The sequence below is a fragment of the Magnolia sinica genome, chromosome 4 (assembly GCF_029962835.1).
Source record: "Magnolia sinica isolate HGM2019 chromosome 4, MsV1, whole genome shotgun sequence".
Classification (NCBI taxonomy): domain Eukaryota; kingdom Viridiplantae; phylum Streptophyta; class Magnoliopsida; order Magnoliales; family Magnoliaceae; genus Magnolia; species Magnolia sinica.
In genome coordinates, this window is record NC_080576.1 from 59,758,174 (window position 1) to 59,777,361 (window position 19,188).

The window sequence follows — 19,188 nt, forward strand, 5'->3', positions numbered from 1 at the left end:
TGAAGCTCTTTCAAAGATCAACATTCATGAACAAGCTAAGCTCACAACAAGAACTGCTCACAAGTACAAGGATCAATCTTGAATGAAATAACTGCTCACAAGACAAGACTCAAGCTGCAAGACTTCAAGAAGCGTTCAAGGCAGTTTGTACACTTTCAAGATTGAGCTACATCAAGGTTTGATCTACATCAAGACTTCAAGGCTCATACTTCAAGGTCTCAAGTTCTGAATGTTTCAATGTCCATACTTCATGGTTAAGGTTTGATTGACCATAGGTTGACCTTAGAAGTAGGTCATTTCGGATACATAAACCGAATGCTTATTTTACATGTGATTGGTCTGCTCTTCGACTAGTCCTAGGCCTTCTTCGACTAGTCCTAGACTTGCTTCGACCAGTCTAAGATATTCCTCGACTAGTCATGAGTTTGTTACTAATTCCGGATAAAATCTGTTAGCCTTCGACTAGTCGAGGAATCTGTTCGACCAGTCGTAGGAACAGTGTCAACTGCTCTTCGACCAGTCGTACAATCTTCGACTCGAAGTCCAGCGAAGATTTACAGGACCTACGACCAGTCGTAGAACGGTCAAAGCAAATCCCGCCGGATTTTTCAAATATCTGTTAGTGCTTCGACTAGTCGAAGAGCACTCTAGACCAGTCGAAGACCCGATCTTCTTACTTATAAATAGTGCACGAATCTCAAAAGAAATCATCGAATTAATTAAAGTATTCAAGCCAATCTTCGTCGAACTTCTGAGAGTTAATTCTGTGCTCCATCTAAGCTAAGTGTGCTTATTTAATATTCTCTTTCCTTAGCTTTATTTTAATTGATTTTATTTCTGCTATTCCAATCTGATTTGATAAAGAGCAATCACAACCAAAAAAATGAGCAAAGGCTGCGGTCTATAGAGGTCTATGGCTACGGATTTAATCTGTAGCTAAATAGCTACGGATTTAATCCGTAGCTAAAGCGTACTTAATCTGTAGCTAAAGCATACCTCCCCATAAGACCTTATTAGAGACTGACTATGCTTAAGGGGCTTCATGGGGCCCATTGTAATATATTTGTTTTATCTAATCGGTCCATCAATTTTGAAATATTATTTCAGTCCATGGGATAAAAAATTAGAAAGATCAAAAGTCTAAGTGGACCACACAATGAGAAAGAATAAAAAATAAATTTATATCGTTAATATGTGGTGTGGTCCACCTAAATATTAGATCTGAATCATTTTTTAAATAAACCATAAAAAGGAGCCATTAAAATGAATCGACGGAGTGGATAGATAAAATACACAACGGTGGGCCCCACAATTGAAACAAAATCCAGACGGTGATGTCCGTCACCCCTAAAAATAATCCCGAACCGCACTCCTCACCCGCGCGCACCCAAATTCCCAAAACCAAAACCCCCGCTCTCTCTCTCTCTCTCTCTCTCGCACTGACCCTCTCCCTTTCCCTCTCCCTCTCGCGATCTCTCGCACTCCCTCATCCACTCTCTATCACTCAGTCGCATTTCCCTCTCTCTGTTTCCCAATCTCTCTGTCTCTCTCGCTAGGGTTTTCAAAACCCCCTTTCGCCGCAAACTCAACATTGATCTGTGAGCACATTCCGTGCTAGGGTTTTCAAAAGCCCTTTCATCCAACCCTCGTCACTGCCCCGGCTCATCCACCAGCCGCAGCCCCTGTGACCACAGCCTTCGTCGGCAGCCACCGTCCCTGTTCGTGTTTGCTTGATCCTCCTAGGAGTCCCAGGTGGTTAGAAGTTCCAGGCATTTAACAATCATCTGATTGCAATTTCTTCTTTGCTTAGGTACGTGATGATGAATCTATTTTTGTATTAAATTTCTATGCAAGGATGAAGATCGATTGAGAGGGGCTCTCAAGATTATTATGATTATTATTTTTTTTTGTATTGATTTTCTTCTTTGCTTCTGATTTTTTGTTGCTTCAAGATGAAGATCGATTGAAAGGGGCTCTCAAGTTTGCAAATGCATGTGGGGCATTGACTGTGATGGAGAGGGGAGCTATTCCTGCATTACTGACTAGAAAGGCCGTGCTTGATGCCTTGCTTCAGCTTGCTGCATATAGCACTCAGTTGCTAGACAGGTGGTGCTTGATAACTTGCTTGAGCTTGCTGCATAGATCTAAAGACATAGTCTCCCTTCACAAGGTAGTAGTTGAAACGTTCCTAATGTTTAATGATGCAAGCCAATGCAATTTGGGGATTGCAAGCATGCAAAATGCAGGCCATCTCAATTGTTGATAAATTCCCCATTTAAGCTTTATTTTGGGATTTTTAGATTTTGGTAGGATCCTATAGATTGATGTAGCAATAAGAATAAGATCGCTTGATGCTTCATATCGTGCTGTCAATTGTCATTTGATCCTAGATATGATCCTTGTCAGCCATCCATTGCATGTAGTCATGAGTAAGAATGTGGATCATCATAGTAGTTAGTAGTAGTGATGAGTCAACATATGTGAGCCACCATTTAAGATGTTGGAACTTGGAATATAGCCATATGTGGGCATGAATTTGTATTTGCTGGAGATGAGATTGGATAAGCTATTTTTTAGGCATGAATTTTATTTGAATAATGTTGTATGTTGAAGTGTTATTGTTGTAAAAGGATTATGAATGATAACAATCTTTTCCAAAGGTGTTGTTTCAAAAAAAAATGCAAGGAAAAAATGTTGACTGATTGAGGATATGATATTGAATTGTGGTAGGTGGCTAAAGGCACCCGTTCTGATCTGATCCACTATTGTAAATGTTGTGTGTATTATTCATTGATATGGAACTAGTCCACAAAAGAGAATATCTTTGTATAGTTGTATTAGTTATATACATATCTCCAAGATACCATTTGTCGCTTCTAGTAATTCTACTAACCTGCTCTATGATGAGTCTAATGCTGGGATCAACTACGGGATGTGGGTGTACTTGGTTACTGTTGAAGCTTGCTTTAGCACTTGGATGGTCTCAAATTCATTGCAATGCATTTGCTTGTCTCAAATAAAAGGCCTTTTCTCCTAACAACTTGTTCTGGGTATATCTTTTCTTATATCTTTGCATTATTTTATTTCTCTGAATCCTAATTTCTGAACTGGGTTATTTTTATTTTAAAGACCTCTCAGAGACAGGCAACGAAGAGACAGAACTTAGCTGTTCTGAGGGAGATGATTCATCATGGATCTCTTGGTTCTATGGCTTGAGACGAAATGAGCTCCTTTGTGAAGTTGATGAGGATTATATACAAGATGACTTCAATTTATGTGGACTGCAAGGACAGGTTCCCTATTATGATTATGCCTTAGATATGATCTTGGATGATGACTCTTTCAGTGGATGATTTTAGTCACTAAATCTTAGTACTAATGTGTGTACAATTGCCATTGATGGCCGCAGGTATCAGGATATTGCATCTAGGCTCATAGATCTCTCCATTATCACTTGCACGCAACTTGCAGATAAGCTCTGGAATTAGAACTAATAGACTGTATTTGCATTTTGCAACTTTCAGGTATCGAATCTGTTTATAATTTCTATCCGTTCATTTATATATATATATATATATATATATATATATATATATATATATATATATATATATATATATATATATCCTTCATACAAAACTTCACTCTTTGACTTCTTATTAGCTACTAGCTACCATTCAAAAAAAAAAAAAAAAAAAACCTTAGAATCTGACTTCATAGTACACTAAAAGCGGTTGCACTGATTTGAATTTATTTTGCTTGTTCAGTTGTATGTGCCAAGATAAAGTTCAAAATGTGAATATACAACTCATTTCTAAGGTTTCAATGGTTGATCTTTTTATAAACATTTGCTGCACGGGCATGTCAAATTGTGCTTTGAAAATACGGCTGATTCAAGTTTAGGTCATTGAGTTTTGCTTGATTGATTTATGCATCAAGGCTACTAAGAAGTCAGTTCCCAGTCACTATTTGCGTCTAGTTACAGACTCAAGAGGTAACAGTGAAGCTGGAAAAGAAGCTAGAGGATTTGCATTTTTAAGACAAACACGTCATCATTCCAAACCATCTTCATGTCCCTGAAGCTGAGAGAACTGGAGCGAGTCTCGGAAGCTTTGCTGCGAGTCTCGGGCTTAATGCAATCTTCACAAATGGCCCAAATACTGACAAGAGCTCTACACCTTTGTCTGAGTCATCTTAGGTGATCGAAGAGTCAGCTAAGGAGCCTTCTTCAAGGTCTGAAACTTTTTCCCGCCTGTTATCACTTTTCCTATCATGTGTAGAGTAGTTTTGAGCTCTTTTGGCTCATCGTATTACAAGGGATGTTTGTTCATCTTACATGGACTGAAATTCACAAAATACATGGATAGTGTCAGCTGTAATGAATAGTGTCAACTTTTTCTTCTATTTTCTTTTGAGCGTGGATGGTTGGAATACATGTAGAATCTTTAAATCTACACATGCATGCCATAGTTCAATTTTTTGCATCTCATTTTCATTTTTTGTTAACTTTCTATTTTCAAGTAATTTTTGGAATGAATGGTGTCAATTCATAAAATTCAGCAAAATTAGTATTTCTTTTCTTCTTCTTTTGAGTGTGGATGGTTGGAATACATGTAGAATCATTAAATGTACAAATGCATGCCTTCGATCAGATTTTTGCATCTCATTTTCTATTGTTTTTATATTTTATTTTCAGCTAATTTTTCAAATGAATGGTGTTAGTTCATAAAATTCAGCCAAAAAAAAAGAGAAGATTTTTCTTTTCTTTTCTTTTCTTTTGAGTGTGGATGGTTGGAGTACACATAGAATCATTAGATCTACACATGCATGCCTTAGCTCAGATATTCACATCTCATGTTCTATTTATTTATAATTGTTTATTTTCAGATAATCTCTGTAATGAAATGTGTCACTTCATAAAATTAGCAACTTTTTTTCTTTTCTTTTGAATGTGGATGGTTGGAATATATGTAAAATCTTTAGTTTTACAAATGCATGCCTTAAATAAGATTTTCACATCTCGTTTTCTATTTATTTATAGTGATTGGGACTGTGCACCGGTTGTCACTACATTGGTGAGCAATGAGCCAAAAATGACAGAGATTGGACTGCTCTAGTCCACGTTCTGATTGAGAACTTGATTTCCATGCAAGAAAAGGTCAATGACAACTGCTGTATTTTCTGGCGATGGCTCTGTTCTAGCTATATTGTTGCAGAGGATATTGTCACTTTATGGGACCTAGACACAAATGTTCTTGTAGCTGTAATTGGAGAGACTCTTACAGTGATTGTCTGAATATCATTATCGAATTGTGTTGTGTGTGCAAAGAAGACATTTGCTAGCTGTAATTGGAGAGACCCTACAACTTTGCATGTCTTACACTTGTGTATGTTTATTCCTTCTCTTTCACCTCTATATGTTGGTTCTTTCTTTCTTATTCTAGGTCGTTGCTGAAAAATTACTGATGGTTATCATACACATTAATTTGACGTGAAAGCTACCAGAAGAGATGTGGCCTTGGTGCAAAGAAAGAGTGCCACAGAAAAAGTTCATTTTTTTTAGTGTTTTTTTATGCAGAATTCTCTATTTTCATTGATGATTTCATTGCTTTTCTTTGGAAATTGGTTTGAGATCTGTTTGATAGTATTTTGATATTTGATAAGTTGAATTCTTGAAGAAGCGATGACCAAGAAAAGGAGGCGGTTGATTGATAAATAGCCCGATGGCAGTAGTGGAGGTGATTCGAGTGGGAGCCATGATCTTGAAACACAACTCAAGCTTTATGGTACGGGTTTCAAAGAACTCAAGTGGGTTTTTCTTTTCTTTTCCTTTTTTTTCCACTTTTCTTTCTGGAAGACTTTGAAATGGCATTCGGAGTACTCCTGCAGGAGGCTCTCTAAACCAGGCCTTAATTAGACCTGCTAGGCAATGAACATCAATGTCATCAGGTACAATGCCCTTGTTCAGCTGGTCCCTCACATTTTCTTCCTTGCTGTTCTCGGGATTAATCATGTAACAATGCTTTGTATAATGATTGGGAAGTTATTGCATTGTGACTTTGTTTCTGGTTGAGATAGTTTATGTTATTTTTTGTGCATGTTGATATCATTGAGTTGGTAATAATACCATAGTGTATCCTGCAAGACCTTCATGAATTGTCTTGCAAATGTTGCTCATATGTTATTGTAATGTTAATGTGCAAGTAGAGTCACAGACAGCATATCTCCATTTATTTACTACAATAGTTTGTAAATCCCTCATAGTAATGCCATAAAAAGTAAAAAAGAAAAAGAAAAAAAATCCTTACCGCCACACCTAAATTGTAACTTAGTTGAGCACTCTTTTTAGTTTGACTTGTGGCTTGATTTTTACTTGCTTATGTTGCAAAAGTTGAATACATTGAAGTAGGGAATGTGCTCTAGTTACACTTCATATAGGGGTGTTGTTGTGTGTAAAGTAGGTATATGATTCCATTCCATGAAATTTGGTGGCATGTTTTATTTATTGTTGGATTTGACTGTGATCAAGCAATCTCTTTCAGATTATTTTAATGTTCATAGGGTGAAATAGCTTTCCATCATTTGAAAAAGAATGCAAAAGGTTCCGAAGTCATTCATGGAAGTACATGTAAAACTATTAGCATTATGAGGATTAAATTGATTGCTGGGAAGGTGTGTGCTTTCTATGTGGAATCTCAGAATAGATGATCTTCAATTTTTCATTTTTCCAATTCACAGTGTCAATTGATTTCTTTGCATTCTTTGCAATTGCCAATGTATAATTTTACATCACAAGTGTTGAATGAACATCTGGCTATGGGGAAGGTGGATGAGTTGCATCCTGACTTGACAGTAGACACGCTTGGAATCTTGCATCCTGCAAACAAATTAATTCATCAACTTCCAATGGTAAAACTTCAGCCTGCTGCCACTTCCCTTGAACCACCCACTTATTTTGCACAAGTTGTGACAATGTGTTTGTTACAGGTCAGTGCATACTCATCCTTTGTAAGGATGGTGGGAGTTGGAATTGGTTTGGAGCAACAAAGAAGGAAAATGGACCCGACGACTAATGAACCGTAGTTCACAAAGTGCACTAGAGATTTCATTGGCACAGTTGATTACATTTTTTACACAGGTAAATTTCCTCGTTGCAAGATGACTTTGCCTGAACTTTCTTTCCCTTTCTCTTGCCTTTAATATCTGTATTATGTCATTTGTTATTTATATATATGGTTCAAATATTGATAAAAACTTCTACTAGTTGGAGCTTTGTGATCCAACACATATGGTGAGCCCTGAAAGTTCAGCAAAGCCAGCAAGTTTACTGTGAATGACGTTCACAATTCAATTAAAATTTAGCATGTGTGCAGAGAACAATTCAATGGGAAAAAAAATATGATCTTGGATGATTCAAAGTCAACATGGTATTATCTATGGATCAGTAGAAAAAAAAATCAGGTTTCAAAAAATACGTACAAATCCACATATAGAATCAGGTTGGGAAAGACACAAAAATCAACACCATTTGGCAAAAGAAATCTGATCACCTAGAAGAAGAATCTGATTTTTGGTGATAGATTTAGCAATTTACACACAAGAAAATTAAACAACTAAGGATCTAGGTAGGGAAAAATTCACCAAGCTCTAATTTGAATTTGGGAGATAAATTTTACATATAAGATAAATTCATCCAGCAACTCAGAATCTGATTCTGAAAGACAAATGGGTCTTCGGTCTAGTTCTTTTTCATGGCCTGATTGGTAGTTCTTTTTCATGCTTCTGAGTATATGGTTCTTCTTCTTCTGTTTTTTCTTTTTGCTAGTGCTTACCCTTATTTTTGTTTACTTCCAAATTCCTATCGCAAAGAAATAACTGCTTGTTTTATGATGGAGAAGGGAAAAAATAGAGAAAAATCTGATCATTTCATATTAGTGTGTGCATCTCTACTGTTAGTACTGGTCTGGTCCTTTTCTTGTATGTGGGAGTGGTGATGGCATGTGTTGTTTTCTTTTTTATACAGACAAATAGGTTCTTGGCAGCCAACTTTTGGAGTGTGCTATACTATTCACATCGACTGATGTACAGGGCCCCATAATTTCTCTCCTGTGTTATTTTATTTACACCCCATCAATGAGTTCAGAGTTCGAACTCATGCTTTTGAAAAATAGAAAAATGGGAATATTAGTAAATATGGATTTTCTTGTTAAGAAGAAAATGGAAGGTAAAGAAGAGACATAACTGAAACTTTACACTGTGAAAAGTAATATTAACCATCTTACATTTAAATCAATATTTCATCCAAAGGCCAAGATGTAACGACCTTGGAATTTTTTGTGCTTATCTTTCCTTAAGTAGTTGTTTTGGGGTAATTAGTGCTTTACTCGATTGCTTGTGAAATTCGTATCAATCACTTTAAATTGTATCTGCATGGCTCTAAACGTGTAGATTAGTGAGCGCTACGTTACTCTGAAATCTGGGATCCATCGCTAAATCCAGTTGTTCTGGGGAATTTTTGGAAGATCTGGATCGGACCTAGACCGCGCGTCGAAAGTCCGATAGCGATGATCTTAGGTTGTTGCGGTCACCGAGTTGGGCTTGATCTTCACCTCGAAAATCAAGTCGATCTGATGTTCTGGGTCGATTTGGTTGAGCTCGGAGTGAAGAGTGTGAGAACGGTTGGAATTTAATAAGCTTTTTATGAAATCTGAGTCGTGTCGCTTGCGCGACAATTTTAAGCTATCTGACCGTTGGATTCTGACCCAATTTCACCCTCTGATCAGGATGGTTGGCCCAGGCATATCCTAGTGCTTGTGGACCTGATCGAGATTCCGTGACCGTTGAATTGAGTGTGGTCCGCCACGGCTGATCTGAAGAGCCGGTCGGTACGAAAACTCAGCCTGACCTAGATCCATGGTCAATGAGCTTAAGTCCGACCTTTCGTGGTTATAGGCCCACCAGAAGTGCTTCGTTGGATCGAGAAAGGCGTGCTTTGGTTATAACCTAAGTATACCTTGACCCTGGGGTTATTTCCATCATTTTAAGGTCTATATATAGTCCTTAAACCCTAGCTCTCATTTCCATACGAATTTTCTCTAACCCTAGCTTGGAAAGAGAGTGGAAAAGAGAGAGTTAGTGAGAGAGATTGGTTGGTGAATCATCTTGATTCTTCCTTGTTCTTCTTCACCTTTGAACCTTTACTTTGAATCGTTCCTCTGACGATTCTGAGTTCTTTTGGGGTAAGTTAACCTAACCCTAACCTGTGTTAGAGCTTAGATTAGACTTGGTGTTGTTGTATCTCATTTCTATCCTTATTTTAGGGTATTCTAGCGCCGTTGACGAAGACAACTCGTCTAAATCAGTTCGGCGGTTCTTTCTTCGCTTAAGGTGCGGACTTTAAGTGTATAGGTTATGGTTTTCAAGGCTTTCAATCCCAGTTAGTGATTTATTCTTGTTATGGATGAGATTTCACATGTCAAATGTTATGTTTACATTGCTTTCCTGATATGCATGTGCTATATTGAGATTTGTGTATTTTAAGTGTATTTATAAAGTACCGTATACGTATAAAATACGCACTTGTGTTTGCCATGATTATTGGTCATGTATGTATGCTAGATGCATGTATGACAACTCCTTGGTAAAGGGAATTGTCTAAGTACATGTATTCCAACATACGTCATGTATGTTATTCCTTGTATGCTAAGTGTTTGTAGAAATGCATGAATGACCTAAGTGTAATTGATTACACTAAGTGTGGGCGTTGAGAAGTGATTCTTAATACTTCTATGGATGCGCATGATTTCCTTTATGCATTTACATTCCAAGTTATTTAAATTCAAGCATTCCTATGCTTACATTTATGTTAAGTTGATATTCTTCAGATGTGTATGTAACATGATTTGAGTTATTGTTCCGTTATTGTTTTACATTCCTTATGAATATCTGTAGTAGTGTAGGATATTTGGGACTATGCCTTAGTCCAGGAGATCGGTAATTGACCCTATATTCGTGGTTGAGATTGCTTTCGCCACGTAGGACGTATTAGACGAACCCGAGCCGTATTAGAGTTGGCGGCAGTGGTTTGGCCACGCGGAGTGTTTGCGCACTCTATGTCGTTCAATTCAACGTGCGCTCGTGCTAGTCGAGTTCGTCAAGTAACCCGATTGTCCGATGTATGTTAACCATGTATGGACGCTACTGCTTGAATCTAGGGTACCGAACTTACCGGTGAAATCCTAATAACCATGGTACACGATCCGCTAAGACTCATGAGCCGGACATGGTGGTATGGGACACCGTGGTCGAGCCGTCGGCCTACGCTGGGGTGACGAGCCTCCCCGTAGTGACCAGTGAGCAACTTAACTCGTGAGCCGATTATGGTGGTATGGGACACTATATTCGTCTTTGTCGGCCTACATTGATTGGTGACGAGCCCTTTGTAGTGACCTCGAGCATACCTGGATACCGCAAGGAGGTGACGAGCTGATCTGTGGTAGTAAGGGCATGAAAGGCGTGCATTGATTGGTGACGAGCCCTTTGCTACGACCTCAAACATATTGTCGTATGAGATGTCTAGGATTGACGACCCTAGTATGGATCACTGTTTGGATGGTGATATGAGGAAGGTATCTTAGCTTCCCAATCCTGTTGTGTGAAATGGACTAATAACAACTTGGTAATCATATCCATGCACCGCATTTGCATGTGCTTTGTAGATGTGGCGCACTTTGAGGCGATGTCATGCGTAACGTAAGATGAAGACGCTGAGGGTGTACGCGTGAGGGCACGCATCATATTGCATTCATACTTGCATTAACAAGAGTACTTAGGATTTAATTACTTATCCTGCTTTATCATTACTGTTTGATTGAACTGATAACATGTTAACCAGTGCCTTATTGTTCCACTGAGTTGATCACTCACTCCCACGTTTCTGGGGCGGTGTTACACACCCACCAGACTCTGTCTTAGGCCCTGATGTTGCAGATGTGGATGCGACGTCTGAGGCAGAGCGGGAGCTGGATGACGACGAGGCTGCCTTCTCCTATATGCAGTTTTCAGACGGGTTCTAGCGAGCCTCGGTCTGATGCGCGGGATTCCTGGGATATTTTGGGGACTGAAATGATGTAACTTGTACTTATAATTTTGTTAAAGAACACTTTTACACGATCTGGTTGTATATGTAATTCAGGGACTTACACTTGCACACATATTTTACTATAAGTCTTCCGCTTGCTTTATTCACTTATCCCTGAATCATATCTGCGTTTTGGCTTAATCTATCCCATGTTTATGTGCTAATACAGTCAACATACATCATTCATTAATTATGTTGCATAAGTGATGTTTTGGAACTCGGGAGCTGAGTTATGCTCGACCCCCGAATTTCAGGGCGTTACAAGTTGGTATCAAAGCATGATCTGGATTAAACCAGACCTGGGTTATGGTCACACACCGCACGTTGTCGCCACTATAGTATAATTGGGTACGGGTCTATCATCGCTTTGTGTTTGTGCTCCGTAGTTTCTATCGGCGAAAGTTTCCTGAAAACCTTTGCCGAGATCGAGTCTGTACTCCTACCTGATCACACACAGCGACCCGAAATCTTTCCTAGACCCTCTATTAATGAGTGTAGATGGTCTATCTTCCCATTATTCATCTTTAAACCTTCCAGAAATCGCCGGTTGAACTAGATTTCTGTCAGAATGACCCGATAGGCTTCAAACTACACAAGGGGCCAATCGGGGCATTTTCTGTGCGACCCAGGGGGGGAACCACATCATTTGGACCAAGGAGGACCAGGAGGACCTCGCCAAATCGGCGAGGCATCTCCGATATGTCCAGAGACCGGTGATGTCATCGCCGGTTCGGCGAGGGATCGTCGGTCGGCGGGCCAGGCGGGCCGGGCCGACGCGGGCCGATCGTCCCTAGGCTCAATGTGGCCCACCCCTCCACGGTTTTCATTTTAAAACCCTTCCATTTACTTCCTTCCTTCACAACACCCACCTCCAAGCTTTCCTTTTCTCCCAAAACCTCTCCAAACTCTCCCAAATCTCTCCCAAATCTTCATCTTCCTCCCATTTTCGTGCAAACCCATCACTCCATTCTCAAATCTTCCATTCCATTGCTGATTTCTCCATCTTTCCCTCTCATTTGAGCCCTTTCATTCCCTTTTTGGCTCATAGTTGTGTGGAAGCTTCACCATCTTCCTATTTCTCTCTTTCTCTCATTTCTCATGGCCCTCTTTGAGATTGTGACGGCCATCTTTTCCATTTCTTCCCTTCTTTCCTTGATGGGGAAGAAGAGAGCGCCCGTGGATGAAGCCGGGCCGAGCCGCCCAACCCGTGCACGGAGGCCGAGAGGTGCCGCCGCTAGCACGTCCGCCACGCGCGAGTTCCAGACGAAGCGGGACCTCGATCCTCGAGCTCCTGTCAGTAGGACCTTGTTGGCGGAATTGTCGCATGGAGTCTATGAGGGGCGTAGAGTCCTTTTTGAGGCTCATGTTGATCCGCGGCTCTTTGGAGAGTTCTTTTTGTTGGAGCGCCTAGAAGGGGCCGGTTGGGGTCCCTTGTTCGAAGGCGAGTATCGCGCGAATGCTAGCACTGTTCGGGCCTTTTATGCCAACATTCTGGAGCCTTCGCTGGATCCTCTGCAGTTCAAGATTCCCTGTGGTAGCGGTCGAGTTGGAATTGTCAATGTTGCTTTGATATCCCGACTCTTGAAGGTGCCACTTGGGGAAGTACATGCCAGCGAGAAGAATGTGGACAGTGTGCGCGAGAGGGATCGTCGCACCCGATCCTTGTGTGGTCGTCTGGTTGAATGGCAGCCGAATAGGAGTCTTCTGGCTTCTTTCATGACGGACGACTTCCGTTTGCTTCACCACATCTTTACGTTCAATGTATATCCAAGGTGGAGCAACCGCAGCGAGTGTACGCGCCTGATGGTAGATTTTCTATATCAGGTGGGGCAGGATGCGAAGTTGTGTGTGCCGACGTACGTCCTGCGTCAGATTATTCTCATCGCTCGTTCGAGTAGACGGACCGAGTCTCTTCCCTTTGGCCGCCTTATTTGCAAGATCGCACATGAGTTCGGCTATAGGCTTGGAGCTGAGAAGCCGGTCCCTGTTCGCTATATCAACTTGAGGACCCTTAAGCTGATGGAGGTTGGTTCTGGTCGGCTTGCCTCTGAGGGTGAGGCCGGGTCTGAGAGTGGTGATGATGAGAGTTATGCTGAAGGCGGTGCGGAGTCTGAGGAAGAAGCAGAGCAAGACGAGGAAGAGATTGAGGCACAGGATTCGAGTGATAGCTCTCCTCCTGTGGTGCCAGAGCAGGGCGCAGAGCAGGTTGCCAGAGATGCCCGTCTTACACGGCTTGAAGAAGGGCAAGCTGCTTTACGCCAGGAGATGGTTGATCTTCGAGGCTTGGTTAAGCACAAGTTCAAGAAGATGTCCCGGACTTTGAAGTCTATCCTGTGTTGCTTGCAGGATAAGGGTGCTCCGCCTCCATCTCCTGATTCCGACGAGTAGCATCGTCGTGGCCGTCTTTGCTTTGTTGTGTTTTTCTTTTGTGTGTAGCCGTTGTTGGCTTGTAGTTGGAGTTGTTGTAGTGTGGTAGCTGTTAGTGGTTGTAGTTGTTGTGGTTGTTTGAAGTGTTAGATGTTGTTGTTTTCATGCTTTCCTAGTCGTGATTCATGTATTGCTGCACTACTTGTATTGCGACGATTTTGGTTAATGGAATGCATGTTGTTTGTTTTTGGAGTTGTGCTGTGTTGTTGTTGTGTGGATGGATTATGTGACTTAGAATCTGACAGGTTGCATCCTTTGATTTAATGTAGGGATGCCTCCTAAGGGTTCGAAGACTTCGGCCCGTCTTTCTCTGATTGAGTCGCTTGCTGGGGTTCCTCCCTTGAGCGATAGCCAGTCAGATCCACAGGCGGGTCCATCTCGTGCTGGTGTTGGGTCGACACCTATGGCTCCTCCAGTCACACCCTCGGTTCCTGAGCCGAGCCATGCACCTTCTTCTACTTCACCGGTTGATAGGTTTGAGCAGATGATGTTGTTGATGCAGCAGCAGCAGTTTCAGCAGCAGCAGCAGGAGTTCCTCTCCTCCATGGCTGGCATCTTTGCTCAGTCAGTAGGGGCGACTCCACCTGTTTCACCTATGCCTCCATCTGGGAGTGCCAGTGCCAGTGTTAGTGTCAGCGGCACATTCGAGCGATTCCAGCGCTTGCGACCTCCTACTTTTGCGGGTTCTCATAGACCCGAGGAGGCCGAGTATTGGATTGACCGCATCTCTAAGATGCTGAGGCCGTTGCACTGCTCTGAGGTCGAGCAGGTTGAGCTTGCCACCTTCATGTTTGAGAAGGAGGCCAGTTTGTGGTGGGACAGTGTGCTTCGCACTGTCGAGGAGGACTTCGTGTGGTCGTGGCAGGCGTTTGAGGCGCGCTTCCACGAGAAGTATTTCGGTGCCGTACCGACATGAGAAGGAGAGTGAGTTCCTTCGCCTCCGCCAGGAGGGTTGTTGGTGACGGAGTATGAGAACCGGTTCACTGAGCTATGTCGGTATGTGCCCTTGATTCTGGGTGATCAGCCGATGAGGATGAGGCGTTTCTCTGAGGGATTGAGACCTGAGATCCGATCGAAGATTTGCTGTGCCAGCATTTCTTCATATGCGGAGCTAGTGAGCATGTCCTTGCGAGCAGAGCAGGACGGAGATAGAGCGTCCCGCATGCGAGCACCGATGCCTCCTAGGCCGCGACCGGATTTTCAGGGTGCACCTTTCCTTGGCAAGAGGCCGCGTGTTGATTCTCCTCCTAGGCGTTCAGCGCCGCCCGCTCAGCAGATGAGAGCTGATCTGAGATGTTCTTATTGTGGGAAGGTGGGGCACTTGGACCGTTTCTGCTTTTCCCGTATGCGAGCAGGTGGTTTTACTCCACCGCAGAGGGTTAGCCGTCCGATGCCTCCGGTTATTTCTCCTCCTCCTCTTCGATCAGCGCCAGCTCATCCATCCTTCAGTAGTTCCTGGTTTCAGGCCACCTCATCGGCCCATGGTTCCTCCGCCGAATCGTCGCAGCAGGCTCGTGTTCATGCGCTTTCAACTATGTCTGACTTGGTGCCGAGGTCCTTTGAGGTGACAGCGCATATTGAAGGTATTCCCGTTTCTGTGCTAGTGGATACAGGGTCCACTACTTCTCTTATTTCTTATGCGGCAGTTAGGCGTTTGGGTTTAAGATCTGTTCCTATACCTGGAGTGACGCTTACTACCGCTACGGGGATGTCCTCTGCCTTGGACAAGCGTTGTATGGATTGTTTGGTCGATCTGGGAAGTGGATCGATCCGTGTTGATTTGCTAGTCGCACCGCTTTATCACTACGATGTTATTATGGGTATGGATTGGCTCACGAAGATGCGAGCTGAGATTGATTGTGAAGCGAGATCAGTGACGATCCATGGACCTGAGGGCGAGATTGTTACTTTCCCGGTTCAGGTCAGTTACCCTATTCGTATTGATTTTTATTCTTCTCTGTTGGAGAGTTCGGCCGAGTCGGCGTTGGTTAGTACGCCGGTGGTTCAGGAGTTTGAAGATGTGTTTGAGTCGATTCCTGGATTACCTCCTCAGCGTGAGATTGATTTTGCTATCGATCTTATGCCTGGTGCGGCGCCCATTTCTTTACCCACCTATCGGATGCCTCCGAGTGAAATGGAGGAGTTGAGGAAGCAGATAGATGGTTTGCTAGAATTGGGTTTTATTCGGCCCAGTGTGTCTCCTTGGGGAGCGCCTGTTTTGTTTGTGAAGAAGAAGGATGGTTCCTTGCGATTGTGTATTGATTATCGCAGGTTGAATCTGGTAACTGTGAAGAATAAGTACCCTTTGCCCAGGATTGATGATCTGTTTGATCAGTTGAAGGGGGCACGGTACTTCTCGAAGGTTGATCTGCAGTCAGGGTATCATCAGTTGCGCGTCAAGGATGGAGACGTGCAGAAGACCGCTTTTAGGACCAGCTTCGGTCATTATGAGTTCCTTGTGATGTCGTTCGGTCTGACGAACGCACCGGCCGTGTTCATGGATCTGATGAACAGGGTATTTCGGCCATTCCTGTTTCGATTCGTCATTGTATTTATTGATGACATTTTGATTTATTCGACGAGCCGGGCAGAGCACGAGGAGCACTTAAGAGCGGTTTTGGGTACTCTTAGGGAGCATCAGCTTTTCGCACAGTTCAAGAAGTGTGATTTCTGGAAAGAGGAAGTCAAGTTCCTGGGACATGTGGTGTCCAAGGACGGGATAGCCGTCGACCTTGCCAAGGTAGCTGCAGTGCAGGACTGGAAGCAGCCTGGTTCAGTTACTGAGGTGAGGAGCTTTCTTGGCCTTGCAGGCTACTATCGACGCTTTATTCAGGACTTCTCGAAGATTGCCAGACCGTTGTCGCAGCTGACACGGAAGGATTTGAAGTTTGCTTGGAGTGAGCAGGCGGAGTTAGCTTTTCAGGAGCTGAAGGACAAGTTGACGTCCGCCCCTGTGCTAGTATTGCCAGAGCAAGGGGTTAAGTATATTATATATACTGACGCCTCTCGCGTTGGTCTGGGTTGTGTCCTTATGCAAAAGGACAGGGTGATTGCTTATGCTTCGCGTCAGTTAAGGAAACACGAAGAGAATTACCCTACGCACGACCTGGAATTGGCAGCTGTCATCTTCGCATTAAAGCTTTGGAGACATTACCTCTATGGTGAGGAGTTCGAGCTCTTTTGCGACCACAAGAGCCTTAAGTATATATTCACGCAGCGTGATTTGAATATGGAGGAGTGGATGGAAACATTGAAGGACTTCAAGTTCGATGTTTCTTACCATCCTGGTAAGGCGAACCTTGTGGCAGATGCGTTGAGTCGCAAGAAGGCTTTGGAGTTTGCGGCTCCGCTGATGATAGCAGAGTGGGAGATGTTGGAGTTCGTGCGCGATTTTGAGCAGAAGCTTACGGTGGTTGAGCCGTATGAAGTTATCGCACACATTCGTGTACAGCCCGTTATCGACGAGAGGATCGTTGCAGCTCAGGCAGATGATGAGCTTTTGGTGAAGATGAGGCAGCGGGTTGGTACAGATGAGAGCTCCGACTGGAGTGTTAGTTCTGATGGGGGCCTACGTTTTCGTGGCCCGTTATGTGTTCCTAACATCCCTGACTTGAGACGTGAGGTTCTTGAGTTAGCCCATAGTTCTAAGCTTGCGATGCATCCAGGTAGCACGAAGATGTATCAGGATATGAAGAGGTCTTATTGGTGGGACAATATGAAGGTCCAGATTGCTGAATTTGTTTCTCGTTGTCTCACGTGCCAGCAGGTCAAGGCAGAGCATCGTCGACCTCCTGGGTTGTTGCAGCCCATGCCCATAGCTGAATGGAAGTGGGATTTCATCTCTATGGATTTTATTTCTGGGTTGCCGAGGACGAGAAAGGGATTTGACTCTATTTGGGTGATCGTCGATCGATTAACGAAGTCGGCGCATTTCTTACCGATCAGAGTCACTTACTCTGCAGACGAGTTGGCTAGGTTGTATATCAAGGAGATAGTGCGTCTGCATGGAGTTCCCCTGGAGATTGTGTCTGATAGAGACACGCGTTTTACATCTATCTTCTGGACTCGTATCCAAGAAGCGATGGGTGTGAAACTGAAGTTCAGCACCACGTTTCATCCGTAATCAGATGGGCAGACGGAGCTCGTGAATCAGGTCCTGGAAGATATGTTGTGAGCTTGTGTTTTGGATTTCAAGGACAGTTGGGATGATTGTTTTCAGTATGCAGAGTTCGCGTATAATAATAGTTTCCAGGCGAGTATCGGCATGGCTCCCTATGAGGCGTTGTATGGTCGCCCATACAGAGGACCACATTGTTGGGCAGAAATTGGTGAGCGTAGTTTGCTTGGCTCGGAGTTGGTGCAGGTGACTTCAGAGAAGGTTGACATCATTGGACGTCGACTTCTGACAGCGCAGAGTAGGCAAAAGAGTTATGCTGATACGAGGCGTCGACCGCTTGAGTTTGAGGTTGGAGACCATATGTTTCTGAAGGTCTCTCCTATGAAGGGAGTTCTGCAGTTCGGTAAGAAGGAGAAGCTGACGCTAAGATTTATTGGTCCATTTCAAGTTCTGGATTGAGTGGGAGCGGTAGCATAACGCCTTGCTTTGCCCACACCTCTTGCGGGCGTGCATAACGTATTTCATGTTTCTATGCTGAAGAAGTACGTTCCTGATCCTTCGCATATTATCAGTTGGGAGCAAGTGCAGTTGAGTGAGGATGCCACTTATGTACTGCGACCGACGCGTATTCTCGACAGGAAGGAGCAGGTACTGCGTAGCAAGGTTATCCCTCTCGTGAAGGTGCTATGGACGCATCATGGCGTAGAAGAGGCTACTTGGGAATCTGAAGCTGAGGTAAGACCTACCATCTGATCCTTGAGGATTATACGAAGGTATGAATTTCGAGGACGAAATTTTCTTTAAGGGGGGTAGATTGTAACGACCTTGGAATTTTTGTGCTTATCTTTCCTTAAGTAGTTGTTTTGGGGTAATTAGTGCTTTACTCGATTGCTTGTGAAATTCGCATCAATCACTTTAAATTGTATCTGCATGGCTCTAAACGTGTAGATTAGTGAGCGCTACATTACTATGAATCCGGGATCCATCGCTAAATCCAGTTGTTTCGGAGAATTTTTGGAAGATCTGGATCGGACCTAGACCGCGCGTCGAAAGTCCGATAGCGATGATCTTAGGCTGTTGCGGTCACCGAGTTGGGCTTGATCTTCACCTCGAAAATCAAGTCGATCTGATGTTCTGGGTCGATTTGGTTGAGCTCAGAGTGAAGAGTGTGAGAACGGTTGGAATTTAATAAGCTTTTTATGAAATCTGAGTCGTGGGGCGTGGGGGACGATTTTAAGCAATAAGACCGTTGGATTCTGACCCAATTTCACCCTCTGATCAGGATGGTTGGCCCAGGCATATCCTAGTGCTTGTGGACCTGATCGAGATTCCGTGACCGTTGAATTGAGTGTGGTCCGCCACGGCTGATCTGAAGAGCCGGTCGGTATGAAATCTCAGCCTGACCTAGATCCATGGTCAATGAGCTTAAGTCCGACCTTTCGTGGTTATAGGCCCACCAGAAGTGCTTCGTTGGATCGAGAAAGGCGTGCTTCCTAAGTATACC

General features: G+C 43.2%; 1 protein-coding gene across 1 annotated transcript in view; it reads left to right on the top strand.

The window, feature by feature from the left end:
• Positions 1-18,437, top strand: part of LOC131244154 (uncharacterized) — a 157,626-nt gene extending 139,189 nt beyond the window's left edge. The window contains 7 exon segments of the mRNA XM_058243803.1: positions 1,953-2,258; positions 3,130-3,293; positions 6,739-6,987; positions 15,573-16,889; positions 17,241-17,593; positions 17,941-17,945; positions 17,977-18,437. Of these exon segments, the coding sequence (XP_058099786.1) occupies positions 1,953-2,258; positions 3,130-3,293; positions 6,739-6,987; positions 15,573-16,889; positions 17,241-17,593; positions 17,941-17,945; positions 17,977-18,437 (2,855 nt within the window).
• The last annotated feature ends 751 nt before the right edge of the window (positions 18,438-19,188 follow it).